This window comes from Oncorhynchus clarkii, chromosome 12, assembly GCF_045791955.1.
Source record: "Oncorhynchus clarkii lewisi isolate Uvic-CL-2024 chromosome 12, UVic_Ocla_1.0, whole genome shotgun sequence".
NCBI lineage: Eukaryota > Metazoa > Chordata > Actinopteri > Salmoniformes > Salmonidae > Oncorhynchus > Oncorhynchus clarkii.
The window spans coordinates 53,151,513-53,172,239 of record NC_092158.1 but is presented as its reverse complement, the minus strand read 5'-3'; the positions used below and the strand labels follow the sequence as shown (position 1 = coordinate 53,172,239).

At 41.6% G+C, this 20,727-nt stretch overlaps 1 protein-coding gene across 1 annotated transcript in view; it reads right to left on the bottom strand.

Moving 5' to 3' along the window:
• Positions 1–20,727, bottom strand: part of LOC139420803 (gamma-aminobutyric acid receptor subunit gamma-2-like) — a 74,572-nt gene that overhangs the window by 7,243 nt on the left and 46,602 nt on the right. Inside the window, exons 7-8 of the mRNA XM_071171087.1 lie at positions 8,865–9,017; positions 3,294–3,499 (exon numbers count right to left, since the gene is read on the bottom strand). Of these exons, the coding sequence (XP_071027188.1) occupies positions 3,294–3,499; positions 8,865–9,017 (359 nt within the window). The remainder of the gene's footprint in view (positions 1–3,293; positions 3,500–8,864; positions 9,018–20,727) is intronic.

The window sequence follows — 20,727 nt, the reverse complement described above, 5'->3', positions numbered from 1 at the left end:
GAGACTCAGGGTCTCGAGCTTAATGACGAGTTTGGAGGGTACTATGGTGTTAAATGCTGAGCTGTAATCGATGAACAGCATTCTTACATAGGTATTCCTCTTGTCCAGATGGGTTAGGGCAGTGTGCAGTGTGATGGCGATTGCGTCGTCTGTGGACCTATTGGGGCGGTAAGCAAATTGTAGTGGGTCTAGGGTGTCAGGTAGGGTGGAGGTGATATGGTCCTTGACTAGTCTCTCAAAGCACTTCATGATGGCGAAAGTGAGTGCTACAGAGCGGTAGTCATTTAGCTCAGTTACCTTAGCTTTCTTGGGAACTGGAACAATGGTGGCTATAGAAAAGGCCCATGGAGTTGGTGGAATAATCCTTTAATTCATTGCCATTTACTCAGCTGGGCCAGGGCGCTTTAATTAGGTCAGGTGGAAATGTCCGACAGATCTCAACTCCATAAAAGGAGGAAATTGCCATCGCCTGATCTCGCTGCTTTCTCTTCCTTAACTCCATCTGATCCAGAAGTTCTGTGCGTCCATGAATCCACGTAAGTCGACCGACTCTTACCTTTCATCTGAATTATCTGTGGCGATCGGGAGAGTGGGCCATTCAGTTATTGTTTATAGTTATTACCGCGGAGCGCGGCTTGGAGCACACGCTTCAAACATATTGTGAATTGTCAATGATCACGGCACTACGGATCCTCATAGGCCAATTATGCAATCGATATGGTTCATATGTATTGAAATTAATTATATGTACACATGAAGACAATTGAAAGAGTGAAATGAGAAACGTCATTGTTTGCTAACTGATTGACTTTGATGGGGATTATAGATTGTATAACCATTCACTGTTTGTATTCTTTCATGATTTATGATAAATAGTTACGAGCCTAAATGACTCACGGATGTTTACTATTGACTTAATGAACTGAACTGTTGAACTCCCTAACTTATGTTAATAATGAATGATCTGATTTGATCTTTGATTATGAATTTGATTGGATACATGTTATTTGTTTCCTTTGTGATGCAGCATAGACTACTCAGTAAATATACCACTTTATGGTTAAAGGAATTCCTGCCTCAGTCTCATCCATTCCTCTGTCACCTGACACGTGACCACCTGTTCACCTTCACTGTCAGTCATCCTACCTGTCCAGCTACCCACACAGATTACACTAATCTTTCAGTGGCCCTCTTGAAGCATGTGGGGACAGCAGATTGAATATGTCTGTAAACACACCAGCCAGCTGGTCTGCGCATGCTCTGAGGACGCGTCCTGGGATGCCGTCTCGGCCTGCAGCCGTGCGAAGGTTAACACATTTAAATGTTTTACTCACGTTGGCTACAGTGAAGGAGAGCCCGCAGGTTTTGGTAGCGGGCCGTGTCAGTGGCACTGTATTGTTCTCAAAGCGAGCAAAAAAGTTGTTTAGTCTGTCTGGGAGCAAGGCATCGTGATTCGCGACGAGGCTGGTTTTTCTTCTGTAGTCCGTGATTGACGGTAGAACCTGCCATATACCTCTCGTGTCTGAGCCGTTGAATTGTGACTCCATTATGTCTCTGTACTGACGCTTAGCTTGTTTGATTGCCTTGCGGAGGGAATAGCTACACTGTTTGTATTCAGTCATGTTTCCGGTCACCTTGCCCTGATTAAAAGCACTGGTTCGCACGTTCAGTTTTGCGTGAATGCTGCCATCAATCTACGGTTTCTGGTTGGGGAATGTTTTAATAGACGCTGTGGGTACAACATCACCAATGCACTTGTTAATAAACTCGCACACCGAATCAGCGTATTCGTCAATGTTGTTGTTCGCCGTAATGCGGAACATTTCCCAGTCCACGTGATCGAAGCAATCTTGAAGAGTGGAATCCGATTGGTCAGACCAGCGTTGAACAGACCTGAGCGTGGGAGCTTTCCGTTTTAGTTTCTGTCTATAGGCTGGGAGCAACAGAATGGAGTCGTAGTCAGCTTTTCTGAAGGGAGGGCCTTATATGCGTCGCGGAAGTTAGAATAACAGTGGTCTAGGGTTTGGCCAGGCCTGGTAGTACAATCGATATGTTGATAGAATTTGGGGAGCCTTGTTTTCAAATTAGCTTTGTTAAAATCCCCGGCTACAATAAATGCAGCCTCAGGATATGTGGTTTACAGTTACAGTCTCGGATGTCTCTATGGAATGCTACCCTTGCTCAGATTTTGTCTACCTTGTTGTCAAGAGACTGGACATTGGCGAGTAGTATGCTCGGCAGCGGTGCGCGATGTGCCCATCTACGGAGCCTGACCAGAAGACCGCTCTGTCTGCCCCTTCTACGGCGTCGTTGTTTTGGGTCGCCAGCTGGGAACCAATCCATTGTCCTGGGTGGTAGGCCAAACAGAGGATCCGCTTCGGGAAAGTCGTATTCCTGGTCGTACTGTTGGTGAGTTGACGTTGCTCTTATATCCAATAGTTCCTCCCGACTGTATGTAATAAAACCTAAGATTACCTGGGGTAACAATGTAAGAAATAACACATAAAAAACAAAATACTGCATAGTTTCCTAGGAAGGCGAAGCGAGGCGGCCATCTCTGTCGGCGCCAGAAGTAGCACACATCACCCTCACTGAGTGACCCTTACACCCACCCAAAGCCTATGAGAAATTAAAGGATGCTATTTCCTCGATTTCCTGTTTTATTCTTAACTATTCATGAAGATCAAAAGGAGCTCAGTCAAAGGCTTCTGCATCATATCTTGGCAGACCATGTGAAGAACCTCTGTGAGAACAACCTCGGTGAGAACATCCAGATCATTACTCATTCATCCTGCACATATTTATATTCAAAAGCAAATCTTAGTTACAAAGAAGCTGAAACAGCAGCATTCCACAGCCTGTTAAGTACCTTGCTAGCTAACTCAGGGGCTTTCACTTTAGCTACCATGATGTTGTGGGGATTTGAAGCCCCTAAGAAAACATCTGGTCATGTGACAAAGGTCTAAATTACAACTGCACAGCTGTGGTGTGGATTAAGTACAGGTTCAATCTATCCTGTGCCTCTCACGCAGACTGCATGGCACTCACAATGACTTCTCCCTTAAGGGAACCTAGTAGTAGTTGGCTATACATTACAGTAATACAGTGAGAGTGATTGGTAAAGCTTTCAGAGGCTGGAAATAAGGTTAGAACTCTGTGAAAACACTCTAAGCTCAAATGTTAAATTCTTTGAGGAGAAATGTACACATATACTATAAGTTCCCTGAGAGAAAATCTGACAATTTTGTATTTACCACTTGTAGACGCTTTTGTTTTGGATATACAACACTCACCGGGTTTTTATTTTTCTTGTCCTTTTTTGTGCTTGGCTTCCTGTTGCTCACAAAGTAGTGCAGTGTTCCATACTCTATCAGAGCGGCGAAAACAAAGATGAAGCACACGGACACAAAGAGGTCCATGGCCGTCACGTAGGATACCTTAGGCAGCGACTTCCTGGCTATGGTACTCAGCGTAGTCATGGTCAGCACAGTGGTAATGCCTGTCAATGGACAAGAGGGTCAAGATGAGGGTAAAGAGAGGTTATAGCAGCAAAGGGTAACATATACCATTTGTGACCTATTTAAGAAGCTACAATTGAGCAGTTGGCGTACAGGCGTACAGTTGAAGTCAGAAGTTTACACTTTGGTTGGAGTCATTAAAACTAGTTTTTCAACCATCCACAAATTTCTTGTTAACAAACTATAGTTTTGGCAAGTCGGTTAGGATAACTACTTTGTGCATGACACAAGTAATTCTTCCAACAACTGTTTACAGACAGATTATTTCACTTATATTTCAATGTATCACAATTACAGTGAGAATTAGTGTTTACATACACTAAGTTGACTGTGCCTTTAAACAACTTGGAGAATTCCAGAAAATTATATCATGGCTTTAGAAGTTTCTGATAGGCTAATTGATATCATTTGAGTCATTTGGAGGCGTACCTGTGGATGTATTGCTTGACATTATGGGAAAATCAAAAGAAATCAGCCAAGACCTCAGAAAAAGAATTGTAGACCTCCACAAGTCTGGTTCATCCTTGGGAGAAATTTCCAAATGCCTGAAGGTTCATCTGTACAAACAATAGTACGAAAGTATAAACACCATGGGACCACGCAGCTATCATACCGCTCAGGAAGGAGACGCATTCTATCTCCTAGAGATGAACGTACTTTGGTGCAAAAGTGCAAATCAATCCCAGAACAACAGCAAAGGACCTTGTGAAGATACTGGAGGAAACAGGTACAAAAGTATCTATATCCACAGTAAAACAAGTCCTATATCGACATAACCTGAAAGGCTGCTCAGCAAGGAATAAGCCACTGCACCAAAACTGCCATAAAAAAGACAGACTATGGCTTGCAACTGCACATGGGGACGAAGATCGATTTTGGAGAAATGTCCTCTGGTCTGATGTAACAAAAATAGAGCTGTTTGGCCATAATGACCATCGTTATGCTTGGAGGAAAAAGGGGGAGGATTGCAAGCCGAAGAACACCATACCAATTGTGAAAGCAAGGGGGGGCAGCATCATGTTGTGGGGGTGCTTTGGGGTGCAGGAGGGACTGGTGCACTTCACAAAACAGATGGCACCATGAGGGAGGAGAATTATGTGGATATATTGAAGTAATATCTCAAGACATCAGTCAGGAAGTTAAAGCTTGGTTGCAAATTGGTCTTCCAAATGTAAAATGACTCCAAGCAAAATGGCTTAAGGACAACAAAGTCAAGGTATTGGATTGGCCATCACAAAGCCTTGACCTCAATCCTATAGAAAATGTGTGGGCAGAACTGAAAAAGCATGTGCGAGCAAGGAAGCCTACAAACCTGACTCAGTTACACCAGCTCTGTCAGGAGGAATTGGCCAAAATTCAACCAATTTATTGTGGCAAGCTTGTAAAAGGCTACCCAAAATGTTTGACCCAAGTTAAACAATTTAAAGGCAATGCTACCAAATATTAATTGAGTGAATGTAAACTTCCGACCCACTGGGAATGTGATGAAAGAAATAAAATAAATCATTATCTCTACTATTATTCTGACATTTTACATTCATAAAATAAATCGGTGATCCTAACTGACCTAAGACAGGGAATTTTTACTAGGATTAAACATCAGGAATTGTGAAAAACTGAGTATAAACGTATTTGGCTAAGGTGTATGTAAACTTCCGACTTCAACTGTGTCACACGTCACAATTTCACAGGAGAGGTTATTTATTTAATTTTTTAATATATTTTTTTTAAGTATGCGTCTTTTTGGCAGAAATCAAATTGTTTTGGTCACATACACATGATTAGCAGATGTTATCGCGAGTGTAGCGAAATGCTTGTGCTTCTAGTTCCGACAGTGTAGCAATATCTAACATGTAATCTAACAATTCCACAACAACTACTTAATACACACAAATCTAAGTAAAGGAATGGAATATGAATATATACATATAAATATATAAATAGCAATGACCGAGCGGCATTGGCAAGATGCAATAGATGGTATAAAAATACAGAAATGAGTAATGCAAGATATGTAAACAGTATTAAAGTGGCATTATTGAAGTGACTAGTGATCCATTATTAAAGTGGCCAATGATTTCAAGTCTGTACATAGGCAGCAGCCTCTCTGTGTTAGTGATGGCTGTTTAACAGTTTGAATGCCTTGAGATAGAGAAATGCCTTCTTGAACATGTGAACTCCCATGTGCCTTAATAACAAACGTGTATGCCTATTTGTAAATACGAATACAATTGTTAAATTACAAGCCTAGTTGGTTTAGCCACGGAAAAAGTCAGGAACCTTCCCGCCAGCCATTATTGGATGAGATAACGGGGGGCTTGACATGCCGAGTGATAGGTTTGGAATAGTCTGCCATGCAGCTCGCGTCTGTCTAACATGAACTGCTCAGTATGTGTAGATAATCCTTGCTACCGCTGCTTTTTGTAAAGATATAATGTTAGCCATGGTGGTGTTGCTACTACTCTCAACAAAATTACTGTACTTAATTTAGCAGGCACTGTCGTCAAAGATGGGGAAAAGGAGAAGTTGTGATAGACTACTTTCTGCACACAGTGTAAACTGGAGTGACTTGACACAAAGGGCCAAACAAGCTGTAGCTAGCTACAATTTAAACAGAAAAGACACAGGACGTCTTACTTAAAGTGGTTCCAGTCTGCCATAAAGTTTTCAGATATTATAAATTCATAATTTTGTCAGGCAGTCGTTTTTTTGCAAGTTAAATCGTACTGTTCGCTAGCTAAAAACAATTGCTCGCTGTCTCGCAAGCTAATGTTACCCGTATAATCTGAGTAGTAATTGTATTAGTATCTCAGAAAACCATTTACATTGCTAGTTATAGCTTAATGTTAGCTAACTAACATTGAACCTACTTGATTAGCTTTGGCTACCTGCAGAATCATCCTACAGCATTTCATGCATGGTGACATTCAGTTTGTACTGTAGCTATGGGGTTGGGATTATGGTTTATGTTTAGCTAGCTAACTTCATTATTTAGCTAGCTAGCTGTGACCAACCACCTAATCGAGGTGGTCGGTCACATTTTTAGGGATGTTGGTCACATTTTTAGGGATGTTGGATTCTAGGATTTGGGGATATTGTGCAGTGGAGGCAGTAAACAATGTAGGAGATGTAGAAGACTAACATGAAAAGTTGTGAGAGAGTATGCCTTTGTTTATTGAGGATTTATCTACTATTCAATGGTCTCAGAGATGTGAGAAAAAAAGATACAAAAACTCTAAATAAACTTTCTGTACAAAAATGTATTCTCATAGGAGATTATTAGAATGGAGGAATCTCAGACTGGTTGAACAAAATAAAATATGCATGATATACAGTGGGGATGGTTGAACAATTTTAGCACTCTGCAAATGAATAGAGCTTGCTATTTTATCCTTATGGGTTTAAAATGCATTACATACTTCATTCCAGCAGGTTATACCAAAGTGCTTTATCTGGACACATAATCCATATCATACTTATACCCCAAATAAAAAGGAACCCAATGAAACAATATCATTTAGTATAGTGATCAGAAAAAAAATATTCTGGAAAGGGTTAGAGTACTGGATTACACGAAACTAAAGGATTATGAAATGCACTGTCTGTTTAATTGCAACCAATTGACACAGTATGACGTGTAGTCTCCCATAACGGATGGCATAGGGACCAGCTGTTTTGGTTCGCTTGATCCACAACATATCCATGCTTTCGAATTCAGCCAATATGTTCATACCATGCCTTACCACCAGCCATCTGGTGCATGTAAGAGACATGATGATGTTGAGGGAGATACTTCATCGGGGGAAACCCTTTAACGAAGCACACAGATAGCACAGATATGTGTTTATCGTGTACATCTTCCAACATCCCTGCCTCAAACACACACTCCAGCTCTTCAACAAGTCACTATAATATATCATGAGGGCTTTAGGCTAATCTGGTTGTTATTTATCTATTTTTTATTCAAAACGAGAGACATCATCATGCCTCAAGATTAATGTTGTAATATCCATAGGGGTGCCTGGAGTGATTGTGATATTTGGTTGGATGGCACTGAAGGATTAAGAATTATGTCACAGCCATTAATCCTTCCAGCTAGCTAACCAACATTTACCTCCCTGTTATCTTTGGGAAGGAAATTAAGCTATTTGACTCCATTTACATTTTGGCAGGCAACTCAATTTGTCATGATATTAGTAAAATGTTATGAAGATTATAAAATATATATATATATATATATATATATATATATATATAAGATATAGACACTGGCAGTACATTTAATAATAAATCAACCTCTCAGTAATAGGGTATAACATTGTTTCTAAAAGTCAAAAAGCTCTTCTATGATAAGAAGTGGATATCCGTGTGTCACGCCCTGGCCTTAGTTATCTTTGTTTTCTTTATTATTTTGGTTAGGTCAGGGTGTGACATAGGGGATTTATGTGTTTTGGCTGGTCTATGGGGTTTTGTATGGTTATGGTGTGTGCCCTAGTCTAGGTGTTTATGGAAGTCTATGGTTGCCTAGATTGGTTCTCAATTAGAGGCAGGTGCTTATCGTTGTCTCTGATTGGGAACCATATTTAGGCAGCCATGTTCTTTGGGAATTTTGTGGGTGATTGTCTTCTGTCATTGCACCAGATAGGGCTGTTTTGGTTTTCACGTTTGTTATTTTGTATTTTGTAGTGTTCATGTTTATTGTCCTTATTAAATATGTTGAACACTAGCCATGCTGCATTTTGGTCAGAAGAAAACCGTTACACCGTGAACTGGATTGATTTACATTCAGCAATACTTTCAAAGATCCTGGTGTGAGTGCTTGTGGTCAGGGTTGAGAGGCTTGGAGGTGCACAAGCAGCTGACTAAGGAATATGTAACTAAAAGACAACGTTCTCTGAAGAAGGCCACCCTTTCGGAGACGGGCAGGTTCAATAGCTCACACATTCTCCTCACACATCCCCCCCCCCTTTTGCTTTAAGCAAAGTTAGGCCCCTGCATTTTTACGTAGAGGCTGCATCTCCCCTGAGCTTTGCATAAAACATATGCGTTCGGCTGGGCTCATAGAATCAAGATGGACTAGTTACTGAAGCAGCTGCCCTCTATGGGCGCTAAAGGTCGGTCTGGACCACAACAAGTCCTATTTTATGAGAGACCGAGATTAATTAGGGACCACACTGCTAATGAACTCCACTGATAAAGCTGCAAAAACCTATGTGTTGGGGCTAGGTTGGCTGATTGTGAATCTGATGAGATTAAATACAGGAGAGAGGTAGAATTATCACTCTTTTATTCTCTGTTTATTTATCTTGAATTCGATTGATGAGATTTGTATTGCTTTGTTGTTACCTAAGGATGTTCTAGCAGGTACAGCATCCTTGTTGATCCAAAAGGAGACCCAGGAGAGGACAACGATGAGGGTGCAGGGGATATAGGTCTGAATGGTGAAGTAACCCATCCTCCTGCTCAGGTCGAAGAAGACTGTCAGAACAACGTAGTCTCCTAAAGACGAGAGACGACAAGAGAGAAAGCGAACATTGAATCACCATATGGAAATTACACTGAACTAAAATATAAACGCAACAAGTGTTGGTCCCATGTTTCAAGAACTGAAATATAACGTCCCAGGCATTTTCCATACACACAAAAAGCTTATTTCTCTCAAATGGTATGCACAAATGCGTTTTCATCCCTATTGGTGAGCATTTGTCCTTTGCCAATGTGTATGGGGGAGGGGTATGTGCTGCTGAGGAGTATTTATGTCTGTAATAAAGCCTGGCTCCCCATTGGGTGGGCCTGGCTGCCAAGTGGTTGGGCCTATGCCTTCCCAGGCCCACCCATGGCTGCACCTCTACCCAGTCATGTGAAATTCATAGATTAGGTCCTAATGAATTAATTTCAATTGACTGATTTCCCTATATGAACTGTAGCTCAGTGAAGTCTTAGAAATTGTTACATTTGCATGTATTCTTTTGTTCAGTAAACATAATATGCAGGAAGGCAATGCAGTCAATACAACTTGAATTACCATAGAGAAATACATAAATGCCATACAGTCAACACATAAACAGTAGACAGGAGTAGGTAAATATGTGGGATTTTAGTATTGTGTATACTGGATATCCGATTTGCACATAACATCACAACATCCATCCTGAAGACTACATCTCCCCTTATCACAGGGTATCCCTGCCTCCTACACCTTCCGGGATCTGCTCTATTCTGTCTGCTATATGGAGTTACAAAGTTCATGAGAGTACCAAGCAGCTCACCCTGCATGTGTAGGTTTACAGAGAGCTCACCGTATGTTGTACACTAATTGATTAACACCACGATGTAAGCTGTGTCAGAAACCCTCCTGTCCCCTACTATAGTTTTGTGCTCGTAAGCCTGTGAGGCATCGAGCATACTCTCCTAGACCCTTTTCTGCTCGGCGAGTGGGGCAGCGCTGCTTCTCGGATGGAATGAGAACAGCTGGCTTTATTAATAAAGCACCAAGCAATTTGGCAACCTGGTAATTTATCTCACGAGTAAAAAAAAAAGAAAAAGAAACACACGTTGTCTGCCATTTCTGCAAAACACCAACATCTGTGTGTGCACACAGCAGGACTTTGTGATCAATCCCAGGTTACACCTTACCTCACCTCCACACTGATGGCATCATTAGATAGCCGAGTACAGCGGTAGAGAGGGAGAAAGAGCACCATTACCGCTCATATCTCCATGCTATTTTCTGCCGACGAGGCAGTTGGTAGGAGGAGAGAGAGACATGAAGGATGATCTGAGGGGTCTGTGGTCCACTATTTGTTTTTTATTAACATTACATAAGTTAAGGCCTGGAAGTTGCACAGAGAGCCCCTGGCAGCTGAGAAACTGCCAGTTAATACATTTATTGAGCTTGGTCAGCAGTGGCCTAGCCACATTGCATTACCCTCCACTATTTATAATGATGGGCTTCGCCAACGGACTCAAATACTACCTTAGTGCAAGACACCCCCCGCTGCACAACAGTACAGAACATCTCTGGCAGTGTTTCCTACAGTCATTACAGAGAACAGTGCTCTCCTGATAGAGACTTGAGGTGAGGATATCGACAACCTCCTCCATTAGAGATCAAGGCTAATGTATCAGTAGCAATTCAAAAATGCCTTCCTGTTGTCATGAAACACTCAGCTTTCTTGTTTATCACCTTGTTAATTTGTGTAGCTCAGAACCCCATTATCTCTCGCCACGGCAAACATTATTATTCCTTCAATGGACAACACAAGAGTGGAGCTAGCCAATGAATGAGAGGTAAAATGGAGATACGATAGCTAGATATACAGTTGAAGTCAGAAGTTTACATACACTTAGGTTGGAGTCATTAAAACCTTCCTTTCAAACACTCCACAAATTTCTTGTTAACAAACTATAGTTTTGGCAAGTCGGTTAGGACATCGACTTTGTGCATGACACAAGTAATTTTTCCAACATTTGTTTATGGACTGATTATTTCACTTCTAATTCACTCTATCACAAATCCAGTGGGTCAGAGGTTTACATACACTAAGTTGACTGCCTTTAAACAGCTTGGAAAATTCCAGAAAATTATGTCATGGCATTAGAAGCTTCTGATAGGCTAATTGACATCATTTGAGTCAATTGGAGGAGTACCTGTGGATGAATTTCAAGGATACCTTCAAACTCAGTGCCTCTTTGCTTGACATCATGGGAAAATCAAAAGAAATCAGCCAAGACCTCAGAAAAATAATTGTAGACCTCCAAAAGTCTGGTTCATCCTCGGGAGAAATTTCCAAATTCCTGAAGGTACCAGATTCATCTGTACAAACAATAGTACGAAAGTATAAACACCATGGGACCACACAGCTGTCATACCGCTCAGGAAGGAGATGCGTTCTGTCTCCTAGAGATGAAGGTACTTTGGTGCGAAAAGTGCAAATCAATCCCAGAACAACAGCAAAGGACCTTGTGAAGATGCTGGAGGAAACAGGTACAAAAGTATCTATATCCACTGTAGCACGAGTCCTATATCGACATAACCTGAAAGGCCGCTCAGCAAGGAAGAAGCCACTGCACAAAAACCGCCATAAAAAAAGCCAGACTATGGTTTTAGGACTCGTGCAACTGCACATGGGGACAAAGATTGTACATTTTTGAGAAATGTCCTCTGGTCTGATGAAACAAAAATATAACTGTTTGGCCATAATGACCATCGTTATGTTTGGAGGAAAAGGGGGAGGCTTGCAAGCCGAAGAACACCATCTCAACCGTGAAGCACGGGGTGGCAGCATCATTTTGTGGTGGTGCTTTGCTGCAGGAGGGACTAGTGCAAAAGATAGATGACATCATGAGGAGGGAAAATTATGTGGATATATTGAAGCAACATCTCAAGACATCAGTTAAAGCTTGGTTGCAAATGGCTCTTCCAAATTGACAATGACCCCAAGCAAACTTCCAAAACTGTGGCAAAATGGCTTAAGGACAACAAAGTCAAGGTATTGGAGTGGCCGTCACAAAGCCTTGACCTCAATCCTATAGAACATTTGTGGGCAGAACTGAAAAAGAGTGTGCGAGCAAGGAGGCCTACAAACCTGACTCAGTTACACCAGCTCTGTCAGGAGGAATGGGCCGAAATCCACCCAACTTATTGTCGGAAACTTGTGGAAGGCTACCCAAAACGTTTGACCCAAGTTAAACAATTTAAATGCAATGCTACCAAATATTAATTGAGTGTATGTAAACTTCTGACCTACTGGGACTGTGATGAAAGAAATTAAAGCTGAAATAAATCATTCTTATTCTGAAATGTCACATTATAAAAATAAAGTGGTGATCCTAACTCACCTAAGACAGGGAATTTTTACTAGGATTAAATGTCAGGAATTGTGAAAAACTGAGTTTAAATGTATTTGGCAAAGGTGTATGTAAACGTCCGACTTCAACTGTATCTGGTTAATCCCATTTATGCATTGCATGAGTGCAGTAGACATTGTGATGAACAAAGTACATAGGGCGTAACGTTTGATACACACACCACTGATCAACACAACCCAATCATGTTTTGATGGGGCTGCGCACTGCACGGCAGCAATGACACATCACACATTATCATGGCCCACGGCTCACCATTCCTGGCTCTCCTCTTTTCTTTTTTCTGTGTTTCAGTAAAAGCCCTAAAAATAGCCCTCCCAAATTATTTAGTGAAATGTAATATTGTGTCCTTGGCATGTGCTGCATAGGTCTCCCTCTCTCTCTCTCCCTCCACAGAATCTACAAAGCTTCTGTGAGGGAAGTTGCCGGCTCATCCCAATGCATTTCTCAGTGCACTCCAGGACATCAAAGGGCCCTGTCTGCTTCTCCCTAATGACAGCCTAGCGTGTGCACACGAATGTCCGCACGCGCACACACACACACACACACACACACACACACACACACACACACACACCTCAAAGCTCCTCTCTTTCTGTCAGAAGATCTGATCTGTCAGCCCACAAGATAATGGAACAAATGGCGTAGGTGTAAAAATGCCTGTCCTCCTTTAATCTTCACACCGTGGGAATGCATGAAGCAACGCTTCCTTCTCACAGGCAGGCAACTCTTCTGGTGGGATTATACCTAATATATTTATAATATTTATTTTACTTCTCTTTGACGCAAGAAAATGCAAGGCCCTTATCCAGGAACATTACAGATGGTTGGAAATCGGCTCAATGGTTTTGGTTGGGTGAAGCCAATGAAGATGAAGCCTCTTCCATGTGCAGGTTGAGATACAGTAGATCTTGGATTCATTTAGCCTATGTGGGTTAAAATATTTCTCCCTCGTCTAGTGGTTAGCCTAACTGGTGGGCTATTGGTTGGAGATTTTCTGTTTTGTTCTATTCAAATAGACCTCTTGCTCTTCTATGAAACAGAAACATTTTGAAAAAATTATAATGCTGTGAAAAATCCACCATATTGCCTAAACAATGACTCAAAATCGAACTCATTGTTTATATTGAGATATTGCTTTCTGTGTTTGTATTAGTATAGCTGCACATTTTCCTGATGCAGGCAATTTAGTAAGAAACCTCACAGATGTAATCGTCTCCTCCTGTAAAGATTTATGGAATGCAATAATGTTTTGGCAAGGAAGATCATTCAGAGCACACTGTTAAAACCTCTGGGACTGCTAGATAGAATTAAACACACAACACAGGCCTCGCTCTGCTCGTACTCCTACCATCCCAGATCCCACTGCAACAAGATTACTGTGGAAAAAAGCAGTTAAATTTCATATTGTAGATGGAAAGAAATATTGTCTTTGGATGGGCGGAGGAAATGCTGAAACATCAGTCCCTGGAATGTTGCTGGCTGCATATTGCCGGGGCGACTGCTTTCAGGAGATGGGATATGGTAATCCCAGCTTGGGTTGCTGACTAGTAGAAAAGCTGCTGCCACAGGAGAATCTCTCTCACCCCCTATAAATTGGCATGATGGAGACAGGCAGGCTTGGACCTGCGGCACATGTTAGCCGTCCCACGGTCAGAGGCATCTGGTGACAGGATGGCATGATGTCTTGCTAGGGCCTCAGCCTCGCTGTCAAGGGTCGGCTATGAGGGGAGATGGTATGCATAACCACAGAGCACAGTCTATTAGAAAGGATGGTAAGCATGACTGTGGGCTCAGCTACAGTATAAGAGGGGATGTTGAGCAGCACAATACACTGGGGAGTGGGGACACAGCCGTTACAGTGTCTGTCTAGGGTCTTTATTAATGCCTCTGTGCGGAGGATTATACAGCATGTCTTAGTCAGGGAATAGTGTGCCCGCTGTTCAAAGAGATTACCACCATGGTCTCAGGTCCAGGATCGGACTACCACATCTGGGGTTTACGTAACCACCCAGATCTGAATTTTAACTCCCAGTCCAGTCAGTCCCCACTCCCCATATCTAATACATTTATTTCCTTATCTTCCTCCGCTTGCTCCCCATTTGAACTGGTTTAGGGGAGACTTATCCCCTTCACAGAACAATCAGAGCGGTGATGAGCAAACTCTAATCCCAGATGTGCTAGGAAAAATAAGATAATCTGCAATTCAAAAAGACAAGATCTAATTAGTGAAGGCAAGCCATTGCGGTGGTTGGCGGTAGACCTGGAGCTTCGCCAGTAAGGAGATGCACCCTTATAGCTTAGAGGTATGCAGCACACAGTGCAATTAGGGCAGGCTTTCCAAACCCAAAACAGAAGGCATGGGGTCTGTTCAATCAGACTCATACTGTACTGCACATGCTGTCATTTTCTAGTTGTCATAGCAATATTTTCTCTACGCACGGATCCATCCTCACAAAGTATTACATTTAGAGGGGTTTTTCGAGGAGCTCCCACAAGCTGAGAATATTTCACATTTCATTTGGACATGGGAAAGGTGCAAAATAGCTTACACGACAGCTCAGCTGTAGTCGTGGAATTATGTCGCAGAGATTCACGTTGAATGTACCCGGTACCACTATCTTAGAGAAAGGTCATCCTCTCATTGCCTGCAGTCTAAGTGATCTGACATCTAATGAATAGTCTCGGAAATATGAGGAAGAGATGACATACTATATCACAGTACTACGGAGCACACTTTCTTTTGTAGTATTTTTTTTTAAATGATGTCATAAACTAATCAGCGAGCCACAAGTTATAGTGAGACCAGCAAGTCACCTCTCGCCTCATAATGTCCTTGTTGATTAGCTTGGAGAGCCATGAGGGCTAGAGTGAGTAGGGAGCCATAGACTCCTGTGTCGTGTCCATAGGGGGCACTAAGTCACGTGACCCCCTCAGATTTGTCCTGTTCTACATTTTTTTCAGATGTTTTGACTGAACTTCATTTTTAAGCCCATGCTTTATCGTAATCCATTCTCCCGAGTAAGTAGAGATACCGGACGCTAGATGCTCGAGTGTCTGCAGTATCATCAGTGGAGGAGGAGAGAGAGAGTATAGAGTGACACTCACAGCTTTAGGTTTGATTTTAGCTGCTGGTGATTTTAGCTGCTGGTGACATTAGCTGCTGGTATGTTTGTAAATGAATTTGATCAAGCTATGGAGCCTATTGATTCCGTGATGAATAAATAAAACAAACTTGTTTTTGTTTTTTCTCTGTAATACTAGCCACCGAGCAATTTCATTTGATGGAAATTCATAGATAGAAAGGCATTTAGATTGTTCTTTTCAAAACTGAAATTACCATAAATATGTACATAATTATTGACTAAAATTAATGTAATTATTTGGTTATGATACTATATACCAGTGTGGTAATTCTACTAAACTTCTAATGATTAGAAGTTCTTAAAGAATCAACGTGCAACATGAATAAAAATTACAATTAAAAAGGTAAAGAGATATGCTTAGACAAACTTTGAGGAAAAAGAGACATAATAATTATGGTTCTAGATTACAAGAAAAAAGCTGTTTCAGGTCTTTGAAAAATGATCAAATCCCCCCCTCCCTCCATCCTCACGTACTTCCTGCCCCTCTAAAACAGTGGGTGCATGATGTCCCTGCTAGAGCAGGGACAGGTGCTTCTACACCTGCATTGCTTGCTCTTTGGGGTTTTAGGCTGGGTTTCTTTACAGCACTTTGAGATATCAGCTGATATACGAAGGGCTATATAAATACATTTTATTTGATTTAGAGCAAAAAGGGGAGCCCTGGACTCAGGAATATGATGGCAATTTACTGAGCTCTCATAGACTTTGTTTGCCTGGATAAATGGATAATTATCTCTACGACTCTCCTCTCCTCCTACCTTGACTGCACTGCTTCTTGCAGCTTAAAACTCAATGTACTGAGGATACTGGTACCGGGCTGGCTGCTGTGCTGTCTCAACAGTGTAGGGTTAGGAGTGGGGAGAGGACATTTAAGTAGCAACGATCATAAACATGTATAAATGGTCAAAAATACAGGTCTGATAAATGTAACAGCTGCATAATGGAGTAAGATACTCAACTATTTTTTTATTTAAAAAAATCCATGAAATATTGACAGTATTATAGTACATGAACTATTGGATAATGAGAGACAGAAAATGAATGGATTCCAGACATTTTGGTGGGACTTCATGTATTGAAATGAATGTCAAATATGATTATTTTTTCTTCTTTGAAATTATATACAGTGGGGCAAAAAAGTATTTAGTCAGCCACCAATTGTGCAAGTTCTCCCACTTAAAAAGTTGAGAGAGGCCTATCATTTTCATCATAGGTACGTAATTCTTCAACCATGACAGACAAAATGAGAAAAAAAACCCAGAAAATCACATTGTAGGTTTTTTAATGAATTTATTTGCAAATTATGGTGGAAAATAAGTATTTGGTCAATAACAAAAGTTTACCTCAATACTTTGTTATATACCCTTTGTTGGCAATGATAGAGGTCAAACGTTTTCTGTAAGTCTTCATAAGATTGTCACACACTGTTGCTGGTATTTTGGCTCATTCCTCCATGCAGATCTCCTCTAGAGCAGTGATGTTTTGGGGCTGTTGCTGGGCAACACAGACTTTCAACTCCCTCCAAAGAATTTCTATGGGGTTGAGATCTGGAGACTGGCTAGGCCACTCCAGGACCTTGAAATGCTTCTTACGAAGCCACTCCTTCGTTGCCCGGGCAGTGTGTTTGGGATCATTGTCATGCTGAAAGACCCAGCCACGTTTCATCTTCAATGCCCTTGCTGATGGAAGGAGGTTTTCACTCAAAATCTCACGATACATGGCCCCATTCATTCTTTCCTTTACACGGATCAGCTGTCCTCGTCCCTTTGCAGAAAAACAGCCCCAAAGCATGATGTTTCCACCCCCATGCTTCACAGTAGGTATGGTGTTCTTTGGATGCAACTCAGCATTATTTGTCCTCCAAACACGACGAGTTGAGTTTTTACCAAAAAGTTATATTTTGGTTACATCTGACTATATGACATTCTCCCAATCTTCTTCTGGATCATCCAAATGCTCTCTAGAAAACTTCAGACGGGCCTTGACATGTACTGGCTTAAGCAGGGGGACACGTCTGGCACTGCAGGATTTGAGTCCCTGGCGGCGTAGTGTGTTACTGATGGTAGGCTTTGTTACTTTGGTCCCAGCTCTCTGCAGGTCATTCACTAGGTCCCCCCGTGTGGTTCTGGGATTTTTGCTCACCGTTCTTGTGATAATTTTGACTCCACGGGGTGAGATCTTGCGTGGAGCCCCAGATCGAGGGAGATTATCAGTGGTCTTGTATGTCTTCCATTTCCTAATAATTGCTCCCACAGTTGATTTCTTCAAACCAAGCTGCTTACCTATTGCAGATTAAGTCTTCCCAGCCTGGTGCAGGTCTACAATTTTGTTTCTGGTGTCTTTTGACAGCTCTTTGGTCTTAGCCATAGTGGAGTTTGGAGTGTGACTGTTTGAGGTTGTGGACAGGTGTATTTTATACTGATAACAAGTTCAAACAGGTGCCATTAATACAGGTAACGTGTGGAGGACAGAGGAGCCTCTTAAAGAAGAAGTTACAGGTCTGTGAGAGCCAGAAATCTTGCTTGTTTGTAGGTGACCAAATACTTGTTTTCCACCCTAATTTGCAAATAAATTCATTAAATATGTGATTTTCTGGATTTTTTTCCCTCAATTTGTATGTTATAGTTTAAGTGTACCTATGATGAAAATTACAGGCCTCTCTCATCTTTTTAAGTGGGAGAACTTGCAAAATTGGTGGCTGACTAAATACTTTTTTGCCCCACTGTATATGGTGCTTTTATATGTTTTGTTAATATACTGATAGAATAATAATGTTTTAAAATACCAACTATTTTCATAAACATATGGAAATAATTGAATTATCTAGAATAAACCAATGCACATTTATTTGACAATAGGGGGAAGATAAAACAATTGTGTGATTGTTAATACACCACATGACCAAAAGTATGTGGACACATGCTTGTCAAACATCTCATTCCCCAAAAATTTGCATTACTATGGAGTTGGTCCCCCCTTCACTGCTATAACAGCCTCCAATCTTCTGGGAAAGCTTTCCACTAGATGTTGGAACATTACTGCGGGGGCTTTCTTCCATTCAGCCACAACAGTATTAGAGAGGTCGTGCATTGATGTTGGGAGATTAGGCCTGGCTTGCAGTCGGCGTTCAAATTCATCCCAAAAGTGTTCGATGGGATTGAGGTCAGGGCTCTGTGCAGGCCAGTCAGGTTCTTCCACACCGATCTCGACAAACAATTTCTGTATGGGCCTCGCTTTGTGCACAGGGGCATTATCATGCTGAAACCATAAATGGACTTCCCCAAAGTTGGAAGCACAGAATGGTCTAGAATGTCATTGTATGCTGTAGCATTCAGATTTCCCTTCACTGGAAATAAGGGGCCTAGTGTCACGCCCTGACCTTAGAGATCCTTATTTATTTTCTATGTTTGGTTAGGTCAGGGTGTGACTCGGGTGGGCGAATCTATGTTTTCTATTTCTTTGTTGTTTTTGCCTAGTGTGGTTCCCAATCAGAGGCAGCTGTCTCTCGTTGTCTCTGATTGGGGATCATATATGTATAAATTGTGATTTTCCGTTTGGGTTTTGTGGAGAGTTATTTTCTGTTTAGCTGTTTTGTTGCCTGACAGAACTGTGCGCTTTTGTTTTTTCTACTTTGTTATTTTGTTGCGGTGTTCAGTTTATTACAAATCATGAACGCCTACAACGCTGCACCTTGGTCTCCTTCTTCAACCCACGAGAGTCGATACACCTAGCCCGAACTATGGAAAACAGCCTCAGACCAATATTCCTCCTCCACCAAACTTTACACATGGCACTATGAATTGGGGCAGATAGCAATCTCCTGGCATCCACCAAACCCAGATTAATCTGTCGGACTGCCAGATGGTGAAGAGTGATTCTTCACTCCAGAGAACGCTTGGCATTGCGCATGTTGATTTTAGGCTTGTGTGCGGCTGCTTGGCCATGGAAACCCATTTCATGAAGCTCCCGAAGAACAGTTATTGTGCCGAAGTTGCTTCTAGAGGCAGTTAGGAACTCGGTAGTGAGTGTTGCAACCGAGGACAGATGATTTTTATGGGCTTCGCACTTCAGCACTCAACTGTCCCGTTCTGTGAACTTGTGTGGCCTACCTCTTCGCAGCTGAGCCGTTGCTGCACATAGAAGTTTCCACTTCACAATCACAGCACTTACAGTTGACCATGGCAGCTCTAGAAGGGCAGAAATTTGACAGACAGACTTGTTGGAAAGGTGGCATCCTATGACAGTGCCCCTTTGAAAATCACTGAGCTCAGTAAGGCCATTCTACTGCCAATGTTTGTCTATGGAGAGTGCATAGTTGTGTGCTCAATTTGGCTGTCAGCAACGGGTGTGGCTGAAATAGCTGAATCTACTCATTTGAAGGGGTGTTCACATACTTTTGTTTATATAGTGTATGTGGATTTTTCATATCGGCTTTCTTTTCTGAGTGGCGACATTACATCTAGTCAAACATCAAAAATGTTCTATCCAAACAAAGGGGAACATTCACTGTAAGCAGACCATTTTCTCTTCTCTCTTGTCATGTAGTTGTCTTGTCAGTGCGCTTAATCCCCATCAATATATCAACTTTGATAAACACATGGGTCAAAACTTTTGGTAACACTTTATTTGAAGATTAGCGGCATAACATGTTACAAAAGTTGACAACTTTTCATAACCTGTCTTAACATTGTCATAAGACTGTCATGAAACATATTTCGACCTGTTCTGACATATATTGCAACATTTTATGGCTGGTTCTGACACCAGCATCTAAACCAACAAAACCTAACAAACTACGCAAACCACACCATTCCAGCATAGCCTACTTGTAAAATAGAATGCTATGTAACATTTTCTGAAATTGGCCATTTTATTACCATGTCACACACATTGATGTCAAACATGTGCTTACCCCAATGCTCTGTTGCTGATGACTGGAATGAATGCAGGGGCAGGACAACGTGTGTTATGACTGACATTTGGGGGATGCACTGTGTATACAGTTTGGTCAAATATTATTGTCAACCTTGAGCAAAAAAGACTGTATAAATAAATAATAAATACCATAGCACTGCTTGGAATTTGATAAATGGCATTGGCACTTGGATTGGAAACGGCGCTATGGTCAGATGACATGAAAATAGAGCCAGTGGTGGGTTTGGCATTGACAACCAGAAGCATTTGCAGAAAAGTAC